This window comes from Fistularia commersonii, chromosome 23 (genome assembly GCF_037954325.1).
Source record: "Fistularia commersonii isolate RoL2024-O1a breed Wild chromosome 23, RoL_Fcom_v1.0, whole genome shotgun sequence".
Taxonomy (NCBI): domain Eukaryota; kingdom Metazoa; phylum Chordata; class Actinopteri; order Syngnathiformes; family Fistulariidae; genus Fistularia; species Fistularia commersonii.
Genome location: NC_141306.1, coordinates 9,863,581 through 9,886,097, shown reverse-complemented (window position 1 = coordinate 9,886,097; position 22,517 = coordinate 9,863,581). Strand labels below are relative to the sequence as shown.

Genomic DNA, 22,517 nt, shown 5'->3' with positions numbered 1-22,517 from the left:
CCCAGGCTACGGGCGGGTCGGGCATCGTTTTAAAACCGTAATCCACCCACAGCACAATGCGGCGCAAGAGTCGGCTCAGGCGGCTCAAGTATTCAAGACGAGAAGAAGGACGGGGAAAAGGAGCGGCGAACGCTGCCTTTGACGTTTTGGCCATTCGGTCGTAACGTGTTTCGCTTGACGATTGACGAAGAGGGAAACATAAGACAGGAAGGGAGAATTTACGCTGTGACGCGACACAACAGCACAATAGGACTCGCTTGAATAAAGGAGCAGCGGGGGTCAAGTCGCCGAAGGCGTAGGAGAAAGCGAAGTGAGTCCGGCCTCGGCTAGAGATTTTTTTTTAACAGGAAGTGTATGAGGAGGTCGACGACAAAAGTGCAGGGGTGCAGCAGGTGGACGGCGGTGACAAGGCCGCCAGGTTGAGAGTTCCCTACCCCTGGATCCACGTCACCCTGCTCCGCCGGCGCCGGGCAACTGATCGTCAATTGGTCAAGCGGACAGTCATCCAGCGGCTCCTCGCTGGCCATGTTTGGCGTCTGGCTTCTTCCCTTACAGCCTCGACTCACACACACACACACACACACCCCAGCACACACACTCCTACGCCCTGTCGCCTTCTCAGACAGACGCTCGGACCATGCGGAGGGCTATTCTCGAAATCCAGGATATCCTTCCCGCCAGGAATCAAAAAGCAGGGTCTAAATCCGGAGCGAGTGAACGAGGCGGAGGAGGAAGAGAGAGAACAGCGCAGACCTCGAAGCTTCCTGTTCTGCTCTTTGGCAGTAAGACTCGGGGCGTCGTGCAAGCTTGTGCGCTCACACCCACACACACACACACACACACACACGCGCGCGCGCGCTCACATGAGTCTTGCAGCCACCCGGCTTCCTGCTAGCGGCTATGCGAAACGAAAAGACCGTTTGTTTGTGATATAGCATAGGAGCACGTCACTCGTCTTCAGACTCCGGGGCAGGGGGGGGTGGGGTAGAAGTCGCCAACAACACACACACACACACACACACACACACACACACACACACACACACACACACACACACACACACAGAATGAACTCCCACAAAAGAATACTATACTGGGAGGCTTTCAGAGAGCCATTGTTTCCCTCCTTCCCCTCTCTTGCGGGGAAATTGGGAGATACGGTAAAGTGTGTACAGTACAATTTGGATCCCGTGATGCGAACAGACAAAAGAAAAAGAAGAATGCGCTCACCACGCAGCTCCTGATTCCCCCTCCATGCGGGGGACAGGTGGCTGCAGAGATAGCGGCCCCCATGCATCCATACTGCCTCTCGCAACAGGCTGAGCTGAAGCTACAAAGACAGCGACGTGAGTAGTTCCTCACCTCTTCCAATGTTTTTGTGAGTGTGCGTGTGATGTTAATTTAGTTGTCCTGGCCGCAGTTTCAGGAACTACGATAATGTCGGTTTTGATGCGCGGCCCTTTATAGGGTAACTCCCTTCACTAGCCAGGCCTGATCATGGTCAAGTCAAACAAAGTTGTGTTTTTATCTATTCACACACGCTTTAAAACAATGTTTTCTCGGCTTGACACGGACGGCCTTCTGCTTTGACCCGTTCGGGGTAAAAAGAGGGACAGAGGGCGAAAACCGAAGCCAGAGGTGAAGGCGCCGCTGTCACGAGGGGAGGCGAAAAAAGTAAAAATAAACCTCTGACTGCTGAGGCAGACAAGAAAGCAGGAAAGCAAAAAGGAAATGAAAAAAGAAAAGCGCGGCAGCGCACGCAAAAGAAATGATCGGGGAGATGGCAAAGTGAGACGGGAGGGAAAAAAGCTGGGGGAGGGAGTTATCAGTGTTGCTGTTCCACACAGAATGCACAGGCTGGGGGGGGGGATTGTGAAAAGGGTGTGTGGCAACGACGGCGCCCGGGATTGTTATTACAGATTAGCCAGAAGCCAATCCTAGGAGGGGTTTAGCTGAACTCCGACTCCTGTTCGTTTGCTGCGAAACCTTCGAAGACATTCGTGCGATTTCTCATTCAACACACACAGAAATAGACGGCGTCAAATGTTTAGGCCGAAAAGTCAAAAACAACATCGAAGCTTTGAGTCCTCAGAACTGTCCGGCGTGATTTTTGCTCCCAGGTATAATTTGATTTTGCATCGCCCGACATGCACCTCAAGCGCCACACTCAAAAAACTAATAACGGCAAAGAAATTTCCACAGCATTCATGTTCTGCAGGAATTAAACCATGTACCATCAGGTGTTTTTATTTTCTCCCTGCTTGAAGGAGCCCCGCCGTTGGCTAAGGCCATCCGTATTTTTGTGAAAACGTACATGTCCGGCTGTGAGCACTGTGACACAGCGGGCCAGAAGAAGTACTACATGTTTAATAACTCCAGGCAGCTACTGTCCATATTTATTTATGGGTTTTTTAATGTCCATTTCCGCTGCAGTTTTGTATGGCATAATTTATGTACATTTATAGTTATAAATTATATATACCGACTGGTTTGCACCGAACTGTACTCACACCTCTGCGCTATTCTCTCTAAATAACAGTGTTTATACATACATATTTATATTTATTCATTCTGTTTTTTTTTTCTTTATGCCTTTAAATCTACTTTATTTTCTCATCTGCTAGCATCATGCTGCTATTGTATGGAATTATACGCTGACTGGTTTTTGCACTAAACTGTACAGAAACCCTATGCTGCTACTCTCTAATCATTTTTGATAATATTAACATATATTTATATATTTTTTATTTTCATTCATTTTTTATATTTATTTTTATAACGATAAAGCTCCATCATCTTTTCACTTCAGTGCCAGTATTTTGTATCTGCGTCCCCTTTATACTTTACAGTTTAATGTTTATTGTGTACTTTACTGTTTAATGCACACTTCATTATTACTATTTTGTCAACTACATGTCGCCGTGGGATAGTGAGAAACGTCTCTATATGTCTGGTAGATGTGGAGAAATTAACAATAAATCACATGTAAATTATTGTCATGATATACAACGACCATCCTGTTCATTTATTTGTTCTATCTGCCCAAGCTGTTTTGCATTTCTGGTTAGGTGGTAAACTGCGTTTTGTTGCCCTTTACTTGTGTAATGACAATAAAGTTGAATCTAATCTAATCTAAAAGAGCTTGGACTTCTTCGCCGCTCTATTTCTCGCCCGCTGACCAGGGACCCCAAAGGCGCGGCCTGCAAAAAGTATCCAGTAGTGTATGACTTCCAGTGGACTCGTAAAAGGACCCAGCTAAGACACAACCTAAATTGTTTCTAGGACATAGGTGTCAAACTCTGGCCCGCGGGCCACTTTTGGCCCCCAGTGTTATTATTTTTGGCTCGCAAAGCCATACCAAATAATATGTGCCTGCGATTCCGATCAGCTGAAAAGTTTTACTGTTAGAAACGAGACGCTACCCCAACAAAAAAAAAAAAGTACCCGGTTTTCTTTGTCTCTGTGTTCTGCCCGTGGCTGCATGGGTTCTCTGGTTTCCTCACGCTGTCCAAAAACATGCAGGAGGTTCATTAAACACAGTAAATTGCCAAGTGAATGAGAGTGACCTTATGCTAATACTGGTAGCGCACTACCCTTCTGAAAAATAGCAAAAGGCAGATGATCAGAGTAGATCAGTGTGTAGCAAACCGAGCTATAATTAATGTTTTCTTTATTATTATTATTATTATCATTATTATTACTATTATCATTATTATACTTTGTACTTTTTAAGACCTTATAACACTTGATAGCCTTAACTTTGACAGTTTATATTTTAATGTATTTCTTATTCTCCCTCCTTCCTACTATTATCTTTTAGTGTTATGTTTTACTTGAAACTCCGGGACAACAATTTCCTTCGGGATAAATAAAGTTGTTCTTATCCTATCTTATTTTATCTTATTATTATTTCATTTTTACATTTATTATCATGTATTATCAGCCTGTGGTAAAAGGTTAAAATTTAACTCAGAAGGTTGCAAATAAAAAGAAGCACACGATTTTTATGTAATTTTTATTTAAATAATAAATGCCATTAATGTGTTTTTTAATTTGAATTTCAATTTTGATATTAAGTTATATATTGCATGGTATTAACCTTTGCTTGTTCCATATACAATTTTTGAGCACAACTTGTTTGGGTGAAAAGGGTCACTGTTATATCCGGAGGAAGATTTTTTTCAATAAATTTATTTCCAATAAATAAATGTTGGCCCGCGATTTCGTCCCGGTTTTGAATTTTGGCCCACTGTGTATTTGAGTTTGACACCCCTGTTCTCGGACCTGGGGTCCCTGGTTGCTTCGCTAAAAACCCTAGTTCCTGAAAAGGCTCCAGGAAACACAAAAAGTTCCTACGGTGTGAAAGCAGCGGATGTAACGGAGTCCATAGACATTGTCGTCCCCGAAAACCCGAAGTCGAGCTTTGCAAAAAGAGCCTCTGACTGTTGTCACATTAAAAATGCAACAACATATTGATCCGTTGTTATCGTGCGTCAGAACCTTAAGACGCGGGTAACACCAAGGGAGCCTCACAATCTGACCGTTGAGATGTTGTCTGCATCGGGAGGGGAGTGGCGCCCGTACCATTCGGAGACAGGTGTTTGAAGAAAGAAAGAAGAAAGAAAAAAACAGATTGATAAGAAGTGACAGGATGGTCGGATGTAGATCGGATCCAGGGAAGCCTGGGGCAGATCGTCCAATAAGGGACCAAAACCCCCATCAACAATGTCTCACAAAAGCTCCCAATGTTCCCTGGAGAGAGGGGAAGCAAGCCACCTGACCGCGCCATTTTTCCCAGATAACGAAAAATAAACAGCATGCTGGAGATGGAAAAGCACATTTGTGGAACCGCTCAGTGTTTGCCCCAATTTCGGCCTCCTGGGCTCATCGGTTCCTAGGAATAATCGCACAAAGGAACAGCTTTAATAAAAACCTCAACACAAGAAGGCAAACGTTTGAGCTGCATGTTGTTGTTATTATCATTATCATTATTATGATTAATAATAATCATAATAATCATAATCATAATAATACCACTACTACTACTTATAATAACAATAATAATAATAACACCACAACTACCACTTATAATAATATCACTAATAATAATAATAATAATAATAATAGTTCTACCTAGCGGGAAACGCAGCCATTCTGGCCAAATGCTTATATAATGATGATAATTATTAGTGCTATCATTGCTGTTGTTATTGCTGGTGTTATTATTATTATTATTATTATCATTATTATTATTACTATTATTATTATTGATTTATTGATTTCTTTTCCTAAATCCGTAATTTTGTAGCATTGCACTTCACAATAAACTAACGCTTTTATATTTCTAATATCATTATCAACAGCATCATCATCATTATTATTAATATTATTAGTATTATTAATAACATTATTGATTTCCTCAATCTTGAATTTGGGAATAATGAACTTTACAATAAATTGAAGCTTCTATATTTCTATTACTATTATCATCATTATCTTCATCATTATTAGCATTATTATGAATTTAATCATATCCTGAATGATCATGAATAATCAAGACATCACTGACCACTGCCAAATCAAATGTGGTTTATTATGATATTGCTGCACCCGTTCATGATTGGCGTTATTGCAGTGACCAAAAGGAAAGGTGGGACATGAACAGGAGTGAGAATGCAGATCAGTGTAGACCAGGGGTGGCCACACTTTTCCGCCTTGTGAGCTACTTTTAAAATGACCGTGTGAAAATGATCTACCTCCACTAAAAATGCTGAACTACATTTATTGATATATCTACTGAGTAAACTTAACCCAATGAATGTTTGTGGATCTTGCATAACTGCATGAACCCTTATGGCACACTACAACAGAGTACTTTTTTGATAAATACCTTATTCTAATGACTTGTATGGAGTCATCAGCATAGTTGAAGTTAGCCCTCTCAGGCTCGAATTAAGTTGTAGTTGCAGGAAAAATCTGATATTTGGCTGTCGCAAATCTGCAACATCTGCCTGGAGAAGGTTAACTGTGAGAAAAATGACTGCCGTCCCGACGGCTGGGATTTTAGTTCCTTCACCTTTCTCCCTCTCGGCTCACTTTTTGGAGTGAAGTCGGTGTCATGGTTTTTATGAACGGTCCGAAAATCCCGCTCCACATTTCCCTTTTTCGGTATAGCAATGGCAGACCGGCAGATGAGGCGAGCGCACTTTGAAAATGACATCGTAAAAAAAAAAGTCTGCCTCCCTTTCCGTATGGAAGTGATACGTTTTAGTCTTTTTACTTGGTCCAGCTCCCCCAATCGTTTTTATACCCGTAAGTTTAGAAGACATGAATTGGAGGCTAACTCGCTAGCTTGTTAGCACACGCAGCTATGTGCCAGAAAGAGTCAGATTGGACGGACCGACTGTCAGTCAAGTAACAAAATTCATACTGAGGATTATAGGCTGACGTCTATGTTTTAATACCATACGATCTACCCACGCTACCTTTGCGATCAACCAATAGATCGCGATCGACATATCGGGCACACCTGGTGTAGAAGGATGCTTTGCCCGCCGAAGGGAGAAGAAAAAAGGAGAAGAGATGCAACCCGAGTATGACGTACATCTTTTCTCCCAACTGTTACGCTCCACCCTCCTGTACACCTTCGTCACCTTTAGTTCCGATTTCCCATTTTTCCTCCGTCTGACAGCCGCCCCCTTTTGCGCACCTCCTCCGTCACCGCTCGGTTAACGGGCTTCTCGCCGCGGGCCGACAGCAGGCCGTCCTCTTCATTACGCTTTATTGAACTCCTCCCCGTCTCCCCGTCTGGACTCGGCTGTGGCTATAAATAGAGATGAAGTGAGAAGGAGGCGGGAGGTGACGCTTCCTATGCCGGCCCTGGGCGACTTTAGCGCTTCCGTGGCGAAAATCTCAATTATAATGGGGTGCGTGCTTTCAATTACATTATCATGGGGATATATGGCTCAAAGGAAATCATTTTATAAATGCAGCCTAAGCCAGATAATGGGGTGGAGAGTTTTTTTTGTTTTTTTTTTTGAACAAAGGGATTGGAATTTCCAGGAAGAGACTTGATGGTTATTGGAGAGGTGGATGGAATAGCGTGACACGAGGCTTCGGGTGCATGTGGACGGGTCTTCCTTTGTGTGCTCATGAAAGAGGCGACACGTGTTGTTGTTTGATGCTAGAAACCGCGAGCGCTTCCGCCTCACAGCAAGAAGGTTCCTGATTGGATTCCTTGAGGAGTCTGCTTGGGTTTCCTTCAGGTTCTCCGGTTTCCTCCTGGCTAAAAAACATGCAGAAGGTGCAACGGAGACCCAAAGTTGTCCATTCATGTGAATGAGAATGAATGGTCGCATGTCTTTATCAGAGTTTCTACAGGTATCAGCTAATCTAATTTATAATCCTGCTCATTTAATGCCCGCTACATTTATTTATAATAATGGCAATTTACACCTGGAATAGATCTGGCATATGGGTGACGATGAAACTCGATAGGATCACACGTGTATGATTATTAGTGCATATATTTTTGTTTCCCTTTTGCTCCGACTTTTGTGTTGTAACTTCGTGCACCATCAGAATTACCCACAGGAAGCAGTAGCCAATGAAAAAGCTCCACCTGTCAATCACCAAAAATCATCACACTATTCCGATCGGAATTATTAAATATTTTTAGCCGCCAATAAAAATAAATTGTAAATAACAATGTTTTCTCCCATTGCATTTAAATATTGAATGCCTCCAGATATGGAATTTAATGCTTTTTAATCCTGTTTCAGACCTTCATTTTGGCAAAACCTATTTGATGACTTTTAATCCTTTTTAATGACCCGCAGAAGCCTAGTCTGTGAAACGTGAATGAGAGGGTGAATGGTGAATATTTCTACATGTCTCTATATGAGGTCCTGTGATGGACCGCCGAACCCTGCCTACCGTTCAAGTACTGGGGAAGGATCCAGCACCACGGCAACCCTTAAGTGCAGGATAAGCACTATAGATAATGAATAAATGAATGAATTAATGTGTGCAAGAGTAGGCAGAACCCCGAGGTGGAGTGTGAAGCTACGGATTGTTAAATGTGAGGACAGGAAAACCTCGGTGGTCCAAACTGACCGCCGGCCGGAGGGCGAAGGGATGAGCAAAGAGGCTCGTGGAGAAAAAGTCGACGGAAAAGACAGGAGGTCAAGGGCGGCGTTGTAAAAAAAAAAAAAAAAAAAAAAAAAAAAACAGCCAATGAGGCAGGAGAGGGAGATGGGGCTGTGGAGGCACCGGTTTAAATTCGCCTCACATCCCCGTGTCTGCGCACAACCTAATTTAACAGGCGGTGCAGGGGATTTGGGTTAAGACCTGGTGGGTAAACAGGGGGGGTCGGGGTGTTTTGAGGTTGGGTTGAGGGGCGGCGGGCCGGCGGGGGGAGGTGGACAGGCGACGGCGAATTACAATTAATCTTTCAAAAACACACGGGCAAAGCACGCGCCGCTTTCGGTGCGGCCTTCCATCGCAAACAGGATGAACGGATAGCCTGAAAAAAAGTAAAAGATGATTGATGTGAGTTTTTTTGGGGGGGATGGAACACTAAATGAGCAGCAGAGTTTCCCCGTTAGCACTCACAGCTAGCGCTCAAAGCTAGCGCTCACATCCACGCCGGTGAGCCGCGTTAGCTGTGAGCGCTAACGGGGAAACTCTGCTGCTCATTTAGTCAAAACCGTTGGGACAGAGGAAACCGTTTCGCTCAGACGGTAAACGGAGACCTGCTTTTTAGGTCAGTGGGGCAGAATCGGGTAACACGACGGCGGCTGATCTCAGGAGCCGGTTCTGTACGGGAACGGCTCCAAGTCAAACATCCAGGGGAGTACCTTGATAGTTTGCCCCCTCCGAAGCACCAAACCCCCGAGATTCAGGTTTTTTTGGGGGGGAGAAAACCAAATCAGAACCTCGACAGGGGGATTTGCAACAAAGGCAGGTTTCAGATTCTGTGCACGGCTCGTTGCCCTTTATTCATTTCGTCCGTGCCGCCTATCCTGGACTCAAGGTCAGGTGGGGGGGGGGGGTTGCTAACCCCAGCTGTCACCGGGTGAAAGGCCGGTTTCACCCAGAACTGCTCGCCAGTTGCTCACAGGGCCACATATAGAGACATACAACCATACATTCGCCAGTGAACTGCATGTTTTTGGACTGGACCGGAATCCTACCGGTGACATTTTTGCCGTTAAAGCGCTAACCGCTGAGCTGCTGTGCTGCCCCTATTTATGCTCCAGCTTAAACAAAAGCCACACCGTTCATTTTGCTGATCATTTAAAAGCGGATGTTAAATTTAAAACCCACGTCCGTAGATCGGGACCAAATACAGATGAACGAGTGACAGGTTGGTTTAGGAGACCATGATTTCCACACAATCAACACCGTGACGTGACGCGGTGGAAGCTAAAGCATCTCCAGAAGCTAACGACATCCCCTGCGCCGAAAGCTGCTATTTTTCCCCAACATGGGGCGACGACGGATCTTCTTCTTTTCAGTTGTTCACCAAAGAACGCATTCTGACACGGCCAATCCTGGATTAGATATGAAAGAAACAAGGACCTATCTGGGGGGGACGCTCGTCTTCAAGAAGAAAACACTAGAATTACACAAATGGGAGGACCAACACTCCCAGCTGGGATTTAGTCCTTGGACCTCGGACCGTATGTGTTACCTTTTAATCCGTAACATTCCTCATAATCCACGTGTCCACGTGGGGGGGTTCTCTCGATAAATCTCCCACTGTTTCGCACGGCGGCGAAGTTTTTACATAACGCGAGCATCGGCGCCGGTCACGTGCCCCGACGGACAGTGACTCACGGAAAAAGGGGGGGGGGGCAGAAGACGGGCTGTTCGGAGACACATCTGTCCGCGTCCGTCCAAGACGATGCGTCCACTCCACAGCTGGAGTCAGCATGAATGGCATCTTTGTGCGAAGGTCGCTCTCCTCGAGAGGACTCCATTAAACGCTCGCGTGTTTGCGTTCCCGGCTTTGTTCATTGTGAGTTTGTGTAGCAACAAATGGCCGCTCTGTTCGGGCTGTAGGAGAATAAGGCCCTTTAAACCCCCAGCACCCCCCACCCCTCCGGATGAGAAAATCTCCGCTGTGCAAATACTTAACCTGCTTCGGTCATGTATGTAGCTGAAGCTTAAGGACACCTTTTTGCCGCTTGGGAGTTTGGACAATTCCGATCAGCTGATCGTCTCGTTACTGCTAGAAACGAGACGCTACTCCAACAAAAATGAAAAAAGTCCCCGGTGTTCCTTGTCTCCATGTTCTGCCCGCGGCTGCATGGGTTCTCTGGTTTCCTCAGCTGTCCATAAACATGCAGGAGGTTCATTAAACACGGTAAATTGCCAAGACGAGTGAATGAGAGTGATTTGGTTTATGTATCACATGTGAATGAGAATGGCTGAATGGCTTTTTGTCTCTATGACGCGTGAGTGAATTACATCATAGGTGTTAAACTCTGGCCCGCGGGCCAGATTTGGCCCGCACTGTAATTTTATTTGGCCGGCAAAGCCATACCAAATGACTATTGGAGCTGGCTCGCCGGTATAGTCGACAGTGCATGTACCGCTAATTCTACAAATCCCAAGATTTTCTGCTGTAGTTTTGACACAAAAATCACGACAGGACCCATAAACACCCTCTCCTCTGTTGACAGTAGTCATAGCGACCTTGTGCTAATACTGGTGCCCTGCTACTTAGGCAGAAAACAGGATTTTGCATGTGTGCAATATTACGTTATACAGGATCGTCTCAGAAAATTTGAATATTTTATCTTCTGTTATGCAATTAAAAACAATTTGGTACTTTTTTATGATATTCTAATCTTTTGAGATAGGACTTTTGTGTTTTCTTAAGATGTAAGTCATAATCAGCAATATTAAAATAATAAAAGGCTTGCAATATTTCAGTTCATTTGTAAGGAATCCAGAATGTATGACATTTTTGTTTTTGTAATTGCAATACAGAAGATAAAGAACTTTATCACATATTCTAATTTTCCGAGACAGTCCTGTATATGCTATCGTATTAAGCTACGCTTGTTCCATATTTGGTTTTTAAGCAAAACTTCTTTGGGTCCATATGAAAAGGTCAATTGTTATATCTGGAGGACGATTTTTTCAATAAACTCAATAAACTCAATAATATATGAGTTTGACACCCCTGAAATACACCTTCTCACTCGTAAGCCTGCATCGGAAACCGACGCGTTCAGACGCCCCTTTCTTGTCTTTTTTTGACAATCCTGATGAAGCGGCGTCTCGGATGCAGTGTCAGAGGAGATTTGTGGAATAAATACAGACGTTGACGTAAACATGACGCTCCGGGTTCATCGAAAAATTATGAGCGACGGGTTCCAATGCGTCGGAATGTGAGACCTTCCCCATTCGTCAGGCTGCTGAGAACGCATTCAAATGAGAGGGTGAACCTTGTCTCTATATGACATGGGAATGACAGAGTGAATGGTTATATGTCTCTTTATGATGTATGAATGAAGGAGTGAACTGTTGCATGTCTCTGACCCAGTGACGTGCGTTGAGGGTCACGGCTGGTGAGGCAGGAGGACTGCGTGCCTCACTTGGTGGCTCTTTGCAGCCATTTTATGATCGCTCAGCACAAGAAACTAGTAACACACATACGGTTGTTGTTGACAAAAAAACAAGGTATTTTGGAAATGTAGTTCATAGAGCAAATGTGTTTAAATATTCTAATAGCGACATACAGTACAGAGAGACGGCAATATGGTCTTAGAGCAGAGCATGCCAGAAGTCATGCAGTGTTATTACACGTCTCTTCTTAGTATTTGGACTGTACATGTGAAAATCCAGCAATTTTGAATAAAAAAGCAATCTAAAACTGGTGGAGTTAATGAAAAACACCTTTACAGTCCAAATCACTGATGAATTTGATTCTTTTGAACACTTTACATTTTTTTCCTCTCCAAGATCGACAAGTGAGGCACGACCTCTCCTGCCTCCCCCGACTGCACGGCACTGCTCTGACCTATGAATGGCTGACTGACTGAATGTCTGTATGTCTCCATGACGTGTGAACGAGCGAGTGAATTGGTTGTAAATGGAAAATACAGATTTCCCATTTGGCACATGCAAACTTGCCCATGAATAGCATTGGATTTACTGCCTGACACATCTGATTGGTTGAATCGTTCATTTAAAATAGGTGGCCGTCCAATTGCATCCAATCGTGACACATTTCAGTCCGGATGCCGCTTCCCCCACGGCTACAACACTAAATAGCTGATTAGCTATTGGATATCCATCCAGGGGTCGATTCCTGCTGCTCTCTCCGGCGAGTATTGGCCGCATTTGATCGGAAAGCGGTCAAAGTCGCTTGTCGGCAACAGCCAACGAGAATAATGGCGTTCCTCAGAGGCTGCGCAGTCACAAGTGCTTTCACCGCGATCCTAATCCAGATTTTACTAATCCAGATTGGGAAAGTGGGTACAAAAAAAAAAAAAAAAAAAAACAACTGATACATGAAATAGATGAAAATACACGGCTGAGGAGCTCCTTTATAATCAGAACCAAAGTAAGCACGGAATTGCACGGTGAATAACGCTACCCATTTGTAAGGATGATTTAGCAGGAGATGTACATTGAAATGTTGATTCAATTTTTTTTTTTAATTAGCAAATTACACTAATTGAATGAGTTGCCACATATATGGGTGATACTGAGCGACCTTTGGTCTCCAGGCCAGGATTTCCAGCTGAATACAGCCTGTGCTTGAATCAAGAGACATCCAGGTAACCCCAATTTGTTTCTGTAATGCAACTGTGGGAGGAAATTGGTCAATGCAGATACCGGGAGAACATGGAGACTCACAGAAAAGCACCTCCCCCTGGTTGGAAGTGAACCGGGGACCTTCTTACTGTAGAAGTGCTAACTGTCATTAAAAAATCAATGTTAAGAGGTCATCAAGGTTGATTCAATCTCCACTGCCGGCACAGTTGTAACTCCCCCGACAAAAAATTGCTCCAGCTGGAAGCCCGTGACCGTAAAAAGGCACGTCTGAGGCCGTCAAATTTCAATAAAGCTTCTTCTTTTCCCTTTCGGGACGCTCCACCCAGGGGTCAACACCACGCCTGCCTCCACCGCCACGCCTGCACGAAATGAAGATTTGCATTTTGTTTTTGTTTAACAAGCCGTGTCGGTACTTTTGAGTAAAAGCTGAATTCGGATGAGAAAGGCGGAGGCCGGTCAAATTTGGTTGTTATCTACTTAAGCATGAGAACTGCCACAAAGATGCCCGGCCTCCTCGCTGGGACGAGGCCAATCTCTAATGTCGCGTAAATCACCGACGGATGTCAAATCGGAGATTTGACCATTTCGGGGGGGGGGGGATTTTCCTCCGAATGTCAGAAAAGCGAATTTACTTGCAATATGCGGCCAAGTCACCTACAGCGGTTCGGGAAGGGATGCCATGGGTGGGGACGGGGAAAAAAAAAAAAAAAAATCCCGGTTATGGAATTGGACGGTTGAGCAGGCACGATGGTAATGGACATGGAAAGCAGATTAAAAATGATTATTGCAGAGGGGCCGAGGGGGGATAAGAGGTCCGTTCTATAATGCAGATGATTATCCCTCTTTACCGAGGCCGTTGATTACGGCGGCACGGCACTCGAACACCAGACGGGAGCGGGAAAAACAACAAGAACAGGCCCCCGGATTTCAGTGACATTAATTACAGCCTAATGGCTAATGACGGCGAGGCGGCGTCGGTAAAGAGGATGTGCTTTAAGGTCACGCCGGTCCGCGGAGGGAGAGATATGATCCGATTTATTAAGCTGCTCCACTTCTTGTGGGTTTGACGCAGAGACTTGTCATAAAAGGGGGGCAGGGGAGTCGTGGGGGAGGCGTCAAGTGTCGGATTTCAGTTTTGTGTCTCGGTGCGACACGACGGCGGCAGCTGTTTACAAAGCTCCTCGGACCGGTTCATCGAGAAACCCCTTGCAGTTCGACTGCCGTGCACAAAAAAGCCCAGAGTTGAGATGAATTGTTTCCGGGCTACGTCATTCATTTGTACATATCTATACCGCTTATGCTGCGATCTAGCCTATCGCAGCCGTCATTGGACGAGAGGTACAGTTCCGGTGGCCAATCATGAGGCCACATAAAGACGTACAAGCATTTACGCTCTCATGCATCGCCTCTGGCTTATTTAGGGTCTCCAATGAACCGACTGCATGTTTTATTACTGCACCTCTAGAAGCGCTAACCACTACGCTGCCCCGCCGCCCTGGACTTGCAATTAAATTAACCACGGCGAATCTTCTGCCTCTGTCTAACCCTCTCCCCTCACACCCACCCAGGATGTCACGTCCTCATTCACACACTTGTATTCTGCCTTGCAACCTTTATCCCCGAAGCTGTCCAACTCCTAAACTCCCAGCAGTGTCAGAAACCCTCCCTCCCCCCAGGTGTAGAGCTGCTATCATATTTATTGTATAAATGCTGAGTGCGTTGAAACAATTGTTCAGTTGTCTTCTGCTCTTGCACAGATGTACAGTTTATTTACAAATGTTGTGATCGCCTCACTCTTATCATTCACTTTATTTACACTTGTTTTATTTTAGATTATTAATTTTATTTTACCTTGATTTACACATATCTTTATTCTACCTTTATTTACACTTATTTTTATTCTATCTTCATTTTATTTGGATTTTATCTATATTTTATTTTGATTTTAACTTTATTTACACTTGTTTTATTTTAGCTTATTAATTTCATTTTACCTTGATTTACACTTATTTTTATTCTACCTTTATTTACACTTATTTTTATTTTATATTTATTTTGGGGGGATTTTATCTATATTTTATTTTGATTTTAACTTTATTTGCACTTTTTTTATTTTAGCTTATTAATTTTATTTTACCTTGATTTACACTCGTTTTTCTTCTACCTTTATTTACACTTATCACTATTTTACCTCTATCTAATTTTTTTTAAATTCATATCTTATTTTAATTTTACCTGTATTTACACTTGTTTTTATTTCATCTTATCTATTTGATTTTTATCTTACCTTTATTTATATATTTTTATTGAATACAATATTTCATATTTCTGTCTCTCCACCTGTTTCCTGCTATCACCACAGATCGCAATATCATCTGCAAATATCGCAGTCCATGGCGATTCCCGCTTAACTTAATTTGTGAGGCTGTCCGTCACTATAGCAAACAAGAAGGGACTTAAAACTTATTTTTTGCCATCCAGTCTTATTTCACTGGACAGAAAGCAGACGTCTCCACGGCTGATGTCTTAAAAAGAAAATCTGCTGCATGTACACGGCATCTGGAGGGGGCGACGGGCAGAAACTTCAAAATAGAAATGAATAAACGTGCAGGGGAATTGTCCCTTGAAACAAGATAACTTTTTCGTGCATTGTTTGCGCAGAACTCTTTGGCAACGATACTTTCGAGTACATGATTATTCCATGTATTCTAATGTTTATGTGTATTACACCTCTCCCCAGTTGAAAATGAGCCCCTTTGCTCACACTTACATTCACAGAACTGTTCCTGAATGTAAACTGGGACTGACGTCCGCGAAACCTTCACCAGCCCGGACCTCTGATCGGAAGGCACGGCCTCTTATTCTTTTAAAAAGCTATTTTTACACTCCCCTCGGTTGCGCTCTCATAATTTCCGAGGCATTGTTGGTTGAAGATAAAGAAAAAAAAATCTGAACACACAATGGCACCTGGCTGACGTTTGCGGCCCAGGATCCCGCTCTTCCAGCAATTCAGCTTATTTTCAACAACAATGGTTGGGGTCGGGTGACATGTTATGAAGGGTGGGGCTCCAATCGGGGCCATCACCTCTCAAGACAGGTAACGAAAACTGCTAATATCGCCGGCCCGCCTCACTTTTGCACCCTCGAAGTCGGGGTGCTGTCCGAGACGGTGGGTGCTCCCTTAAAAACCCAACACCGCCGAGTTGGCCGTCCTGTGGCTTCTGCGCGGCAGTGAGATAGCTGATCTCGCACGCCCCGGGTGAAACTGGAACCGGGTCAGACCTCGCCACGGTTTCAGTCTCTTTCAGGTTCCGGAATTAAAACCATCCGCCCTCTTAGACGCGCCCTCTTAGAAAGCGATGTGCAACATAATCGGTCCACGCCGGGGCTCCGTGCCGAACAACCGACAGACTTTGGCTCTTCGTTTGCACAAATGACGAGACCTTTTACGTCATTTTCAACGTGCAAAACTGTAAACGTCCATGGCTGAAATAGTCGTGTCAAACGTACTTCAAATTTCTCGTGGAAAAACATTTTTTTGATTTAAAAGAAGACATGTATTCAAGATGGAACAAGGTGAATATTTTGGTTGGTTAAATATCAATGAACTCCCAGGATACAAGGATACTTGTGGTCCCCCGGAGTCTCTACGGGCGTTCAGTTACCGAGGAATCATCTTCCAACCTCCATCCAAGGGGAAATACCCTCTCGTTGTTTAACAATAGCTTTAAAACCTTCCTTTCTGAGAAAACATATAGTTAGCGCTAGGCTAGCCCCCAGTTATTCCACCACAGGTTTACTCTGCTGAGGGATATCCCACGATGCACCGCTCTCATTCCTCCCAGCTGCACTCATGTCCCATCATCCTTGCATGATAGTAACCTCATTATGGGCTCTCATTTTGCAGGCATGCAGCTTTTACCGTGTAACTGTTATCATTAGTAATAAAGCATTCCCTTCTGTCTCTATCACATTTTTGCTTTTTAGCTGTCGATCCCTCTCTCTCTTTCTGCCCCGACCGAGACGGAAGGCCGTCTACGTTGAGCTTGCGGCGCCATAGAAATAAAATCTGACTTGATTTAAATCACTGGAGGGTCGAACTAAGCTGTTTTCAGAAGCCTTGCTTTACGAAAGAGCTGCCATCTATTTACATTCTCGATCCGGCCCCCTTCCTATGCCGCCTTCTGTTGGGCGGTCACGCTAAGAGAACCCATTTCCACGCCATATTCACAACGTGACGCCATTTCTTTCTACTTTAAAACCCTACAATACACCGCGCCATGCAAGACCATTGTGAAAGACCGGTATGCGGTCAACACTTCCAACCTCTCTCCTTTTTATTCTCTTTCGGCCACGGTATGATTACTAATCCACTGAAAGCCCGGTGGGTGACTGTTATGAAGGAGCAACAGCTGTTCCCCCGACTGGTGGGCTCCGTGGAAATCGGCTTGGCGACTGGTAAGCGGTCGCTGGATTAACGTGTAAACGTATAGACTGACAGACCCTCGCGTGAAGTCGGCGCTTGATTTGTGGAGTCTTTTCCTACATTTGCACTGGAGCTGCAAGTGTTTGTCCGGAAAAAAACAAGCATCCTTTGGTGCCAGTACGACGAGCCATGAATAGATAGACGGGTGTCCACTCTCGTGTCAAAGGGGAGACTTCTGACGACAGTGTACTCTTGAGTCCAGATGTTGGGGTTTGTGTGACCGTACGGGTAACAGACCACCTGTTCCCTTCTAAAGACATTGAACGCCTCTTGTCTCCTCATGATAATATTCATAGCAGTGGCAGATGGAGAGACATTGCTGTGAGAGATGTTGCTGAAGATTATATCACATACAAGCTCAGCGCGGCTTGCTTCGGCGTGAGTGCACTCGCGTGTCTCTTTGGACGTCGTTAAAGGAATCACCCGACTTCTTGGATCAACGTTGTACACTCGCATCCTCACCAGGAGCCATGATCTGCACAACTTGAATCGTACGAAGCACCAAAGGATGACAAAAAGGCTATTAGCAAACAGTGGAGGACAGAAATATGCTAATGGCGAAGCTACATATTAAACAGAGCGTAAACTTGGGAAGGCTGGGGAATAAATTCTTAATAAATTGCTTTATTGATATTTTCAGATCCATGCTGTTTGTGATGCAAACTTCAAAAATTTAAAAAAAGAAGTAAGCTCAACATTCAGGCACCCATACACCGGTGCCAAATTTTAACCATTATGACAAGGGTAATTACGCAGGGGCTGATGGGCTGCCCGATGGTACGCGGTTGAGTTGTAGCGGCTAGGAGGTTTGAATTTTTAACGTTTCCCCTCACCGCGTCCCGGACTGGCCTGACACCAGAGTAACTGCAACCCGAGCCAGTAAATTAGAACTGCGCCCCTGACACCATAGTGCCTTCCATTACTCAGTCCTGCCTCCAGCTACGGTCAACCACTGTGTCACCGATGGCAAATTTGAGAAATGGAATCCGCAGCTCGGAAGGCAAATCGAGCTGAAATAAGCTCAAGCACGTTTCTGCCCATTGAAGGGCTTTCGGCTGCGGTTGCACGGCAATACGCGATAACGCTATAGAATCAACACTTACACGCTAATCTGGGATCCCGTCCTCGCCTGTCGACCGCATCCTAAAGAGGAGGGGGCGGCTATCTGAGAGCGGGCTCTCTGAGCAAGGTCAAGCCATCGTGCAATGAGCGGTCTCTGCTTAGGAAGGTCAAGCTAAATATGACAATACTGCCCTTGAACCAGTATGTGGGCGAGTTTGTATGTTATTGCTGACTACGGTCCTGTTTACACAACAACATTTTCAATCAAAAAGGCAAAACTTTCAGCGCGTTTTGTCCGGCCATCTACTCCAGAACAGCGTTTTTGCGTGCAGATGGAGAAAATGCAACACTCTGAAAATGGGCATGCCCGCTAAGGTTGCAGTCGACTGCAAGATAGATCATAACAACAATGGTGGACTCCAGAGTACTCATCGTAGTCTTCACTCTGTGGAACAGGAAGTGACTCTACACTGGGTGGGTAGACCTTAACGACAATGGCTGACTCCAGCGTAGCGCGTGGGCTCCTCACCCTGTGGAACAGGAAGTGACACTAAACTCGCGCGGGTGGATAGACAATATCTACAATGGCCGACTCCAGGGTAATGCTAATGCTCCTCACTTGATTGAACAGGAAGTGAGTCTACACTTGCGCGGGTGGGTAGACCACAACAACAATGGCTGACTCCAGAGTATTTCCACTGGCATGACTCCTCGTCTACATCCTCTTGGAATGGACCCACCTTGTAGTTCTCATCATTTTTCACAGAAACGCCACAAACAACTGCCAAACAACTGTGCCTTTTCCTATAAACCCATCAAAGATTAGAATCGGCTTCCAGACAATTTATAGAACATGACTGAGTTTTACACCTTTACACGGGCCGTCAATAAATTGGATTCTGGAGCAACAAACATGCTCACGCTAACAGTACCAGACGGGTATTTTGCCATCTTATGTTACCTTCTGGGTATTACCTGATGGCCCCCAGATGATCAAACTAATAATGTCACAACATTACATTACATTATATCACATTATACATTGAACTTTCAACTTGCAAAATACTTACTTAATTGCCTGTTTATATATTGTATAGTTATTTTATTGTCTATTTGTACAATTTTACATTTGTATTGTCTTCCCAGGACTACAGAGGGAAATTAGCTATGAGCTAATCTGGTACAAACATCTCTGGCTCTGTGCTTAATATAATTGTACACTGTCCTAATAAACCAATCAATGAAATGAAATGAAATGCTAAACAGAGGGGTAACAGCGTTCAAATAAACAAAATGCTAGATATGCCCCAATTTGGCCCTCTGGGATTTGTTTGTATCCAGAGGGCAAAGGTCACAACCTCTGGGCACCCTTAGCTTGCTAATCTTTTACAACAATGACTCAAGCATCCACCTGAGGGAGGACCGGAAGGTCCCACATTAATAAACTTCACATCTCCAATTTAACAGAGATTCATTAAATTTGTATTTTACAGATCCCCAAGTTATTTATATCCTGAAACAAGATAAGGCAACTGGATTAAATCACCAAGAACCCATCATTTACTCAACACTTTCAAATTAAAAAAAAAATTGAAATTAGACATATTTGCGGAAAGCACGGCGTGAGAGGAAGAAGAGAATCAAGCCGTGGCAAACAGCTTAGTTCCCTCGCTATTACAGATAACAGGGATAAAACACACATTAGTGCACATGTAAGTGTGTACAGCACCACGTCTGCCACACACTCCCCTGCGCGCGCGAAGGAGGAATGATCCGGAAAATAAGGACGTGATTTCATTGTGTTTACATAAATGGCCTGACAAGGTGTGGGGTGTGGACTAATTTATCTTATGTCATCTAATTTTATCTTTATTTTATATTATTTCATCTCATCTCATTAGATGTACTCCAAAGTCTTTGCATATATCAACATGCTGTTTAATTATTATAATTAAATTTTATTTACAATACCATTACTGATCTAAAGGTAATAGCCTCTGATCTAGCGTCGCCACTTTCATCACCTAGTTCACTCAAAGCCATTCACACACACACTCCTACACACTCACACTCACACACACACACACACACACACACACACACACACACACACACACACACACACACACGCGGCGACGATGAGAGCTGCCATGCATCTCATCTTAGTCAGGGGCCTCTTCGGGCTTTGCAGATGGTCGTCACTGTGCAGTTCAACGATTATTCCAACATTATTACTGACGTAAAGTGAAAACAGGTGAATGTATGAGAATGAACAGGATGTTTTGACATTTTAACAGAATTGAAATGAAAAACGTGCACTCACATCAGAAACTGGCCAGACAGCTGGTCTGATGAATGTATCGTATATTTCCTGCTATCCTACCAGCTTCTATCACATATATTACAGCGTTTTTTAGTCAATGGAAACACATGGGTGACGGTAATGTCAGTTTAATGAGGAATAGCTGTTATTAGCCACAGCCATGCTACACAAGCCTGATATACAACTAACTGTTCCTGCTCAATTCCAGGTAAAAAAAATAAATTAAAAAAAACAGAATTCATTGCGCCCCAAACCACACCCACAAAATTCTCAGCAACCCCAAAATCACACAGAAAACAAGCATCGACATCAACCCCAACATTCGTGACTCGCCACAATATTATATATCAGCTTGATCTGGTCGACTGGGATCTGCAGACACGACGCCTGTCATGCTTATTATCATATAATAAGACGTCTTATATTACTAGCTCATTCACCACGCACTTGTTTCTATTCATAATGCATATATCATTCAATTCTATCTGGCCGTGTCATTTGTTTCCATTCAATCCTATTTTTTTTCTCCAGGTCACCAGCATTTTGCCACCTTGGCCATCACACTGACATGTCATCCGCCTTTCCAGCCCGGACCATCGGTCAGGGGACCCCGCCGGGTCCCCAGGAACCGTCCACGTCCTTCGTGCTCGCTCATATTGCATCTTTCTGCAGGAAAAGACTCGGGGCGAGTAAAAAAAGGGGGGTTAAAAAGCAGAAAGGATAGAAACCTCTATGCACAGCACTGGCAAGGCCAACAGATTCTCACAAATGGCAGGGAAAAGGGTAAAAAAAAAAAAAAAAAAACAGCAGGGGGAAGTTTTCCCGAAACGCTGACTGGCAGGTGAATTATATCCCCCGATAAAGACTCACGTAAACAAAGACAAATAAAATACAAAAAAATCAGATTTAAAACAGGTTTTTGTCCAACATCGATCGATCTCGCTTTACATATGTATATCACAAAAAATAAAAAATCCAACGAGACAAAGCTGTCACAATGCTCCAGATCGATGCGGTTAACAATCGTGTTATTCTTTTTAAATAATTTTTTAGCAACAAGAAAAAAAGAAAAAAAAAAGAAAACACGTCAGAAACCTGAAGACTTTGTCAATGAAGAGGATTTAACGGTAGAAGAAGTTGCGGGATTCACCTGTGGATCGTTGTTGTTGGCCATCGTGGACCGTCCGCCTCACGGCGCGGGGCGGTTCATCGGGAGCGGCGGCGCGGAGGGATACGCGCGTCAGGACGTGCGGTGCTCGACGGCATCCGTGCACGCAACATGCAAGGAAAGTTGCTGCGGAGAGTCCCCTCCAAAGAAAAGAAAAAAAAAAGGCGTTTTGGAGGCAGGGCCGGGGTGGCGTGAGGAAGAGGAGGAGGAAGAGGTGGAGGAGGAGGAGGGCAGGTGAGCCGAGACCGTCACTGAGTGCGCTCCGCCGGGGCTTCCGCTCTCATTCCCCGGTTGAAAGGTAACGTTGTCACCGGACTCCGACCTGCGTGCCACCGGGCCCTGAGGCCATGCTCCCCGCTGCGGGGGTGCTCCACCGAGCCGGCTTCCAGGACCGCGAACACCCCGGGCAGGATGCAGCCTCCGCCGCCGCCGATGCCGCTGCTGCTGCTGCTGCGGGGAGCGCAGATGTTGGACCGGTTTTCACCAGAAAGCAACTGCTTCCGGTTTGGAATTTCATAATAAAAGTTAAGACGCAATTTCATCTGCAAATTTCAGATTTTATCCTGATATATATATTTTTTAATTTATTTTATAGAGACTTGTCTGCATTCATTTACCGCTTTTATTAGTCTTTCAATGTTCCGATGTTACTTGGAGTTATATCAAACACAGGTAGATAAATA

General features: G+C 44.4%; 1 protein-coding gene across 3 annotated transcripts in view; it reads right to left on the bottom strand.

The window, feature by feature from the left end:
- LOC147221014 (serine/threonine-protein kinase N1-like) overlaps nucleotides 1-22,293 on the bottom strand; it is a 46,922-nt gene extending 24,629 nt beyond the window's left edge. The window contains exon 1 of one of the 3 annotated variants that reach the window (XM_086170496.1): nucleotides 21,817-22,293. In XM_086170496.1, the coding sequence (XP_086026622.1) occupies nucleotides 21,817-21,840 (24 nt within the window). In that variant the 5' untranslated portion in view covers nucleotides 21,841-22,293. Of the gene's footprint in view, nucleotides 1-434; nucleotides 756-1,230; nucleotides 1,308-21,816 lie in introns of those variants that run through there. The other 2 variants (XM_086170495.1, XM_086170494.1) reach the window with 2 other exon arrangements.
- Nucleotides 22,294-22,517: the final 224 nt, after the last annotated feature.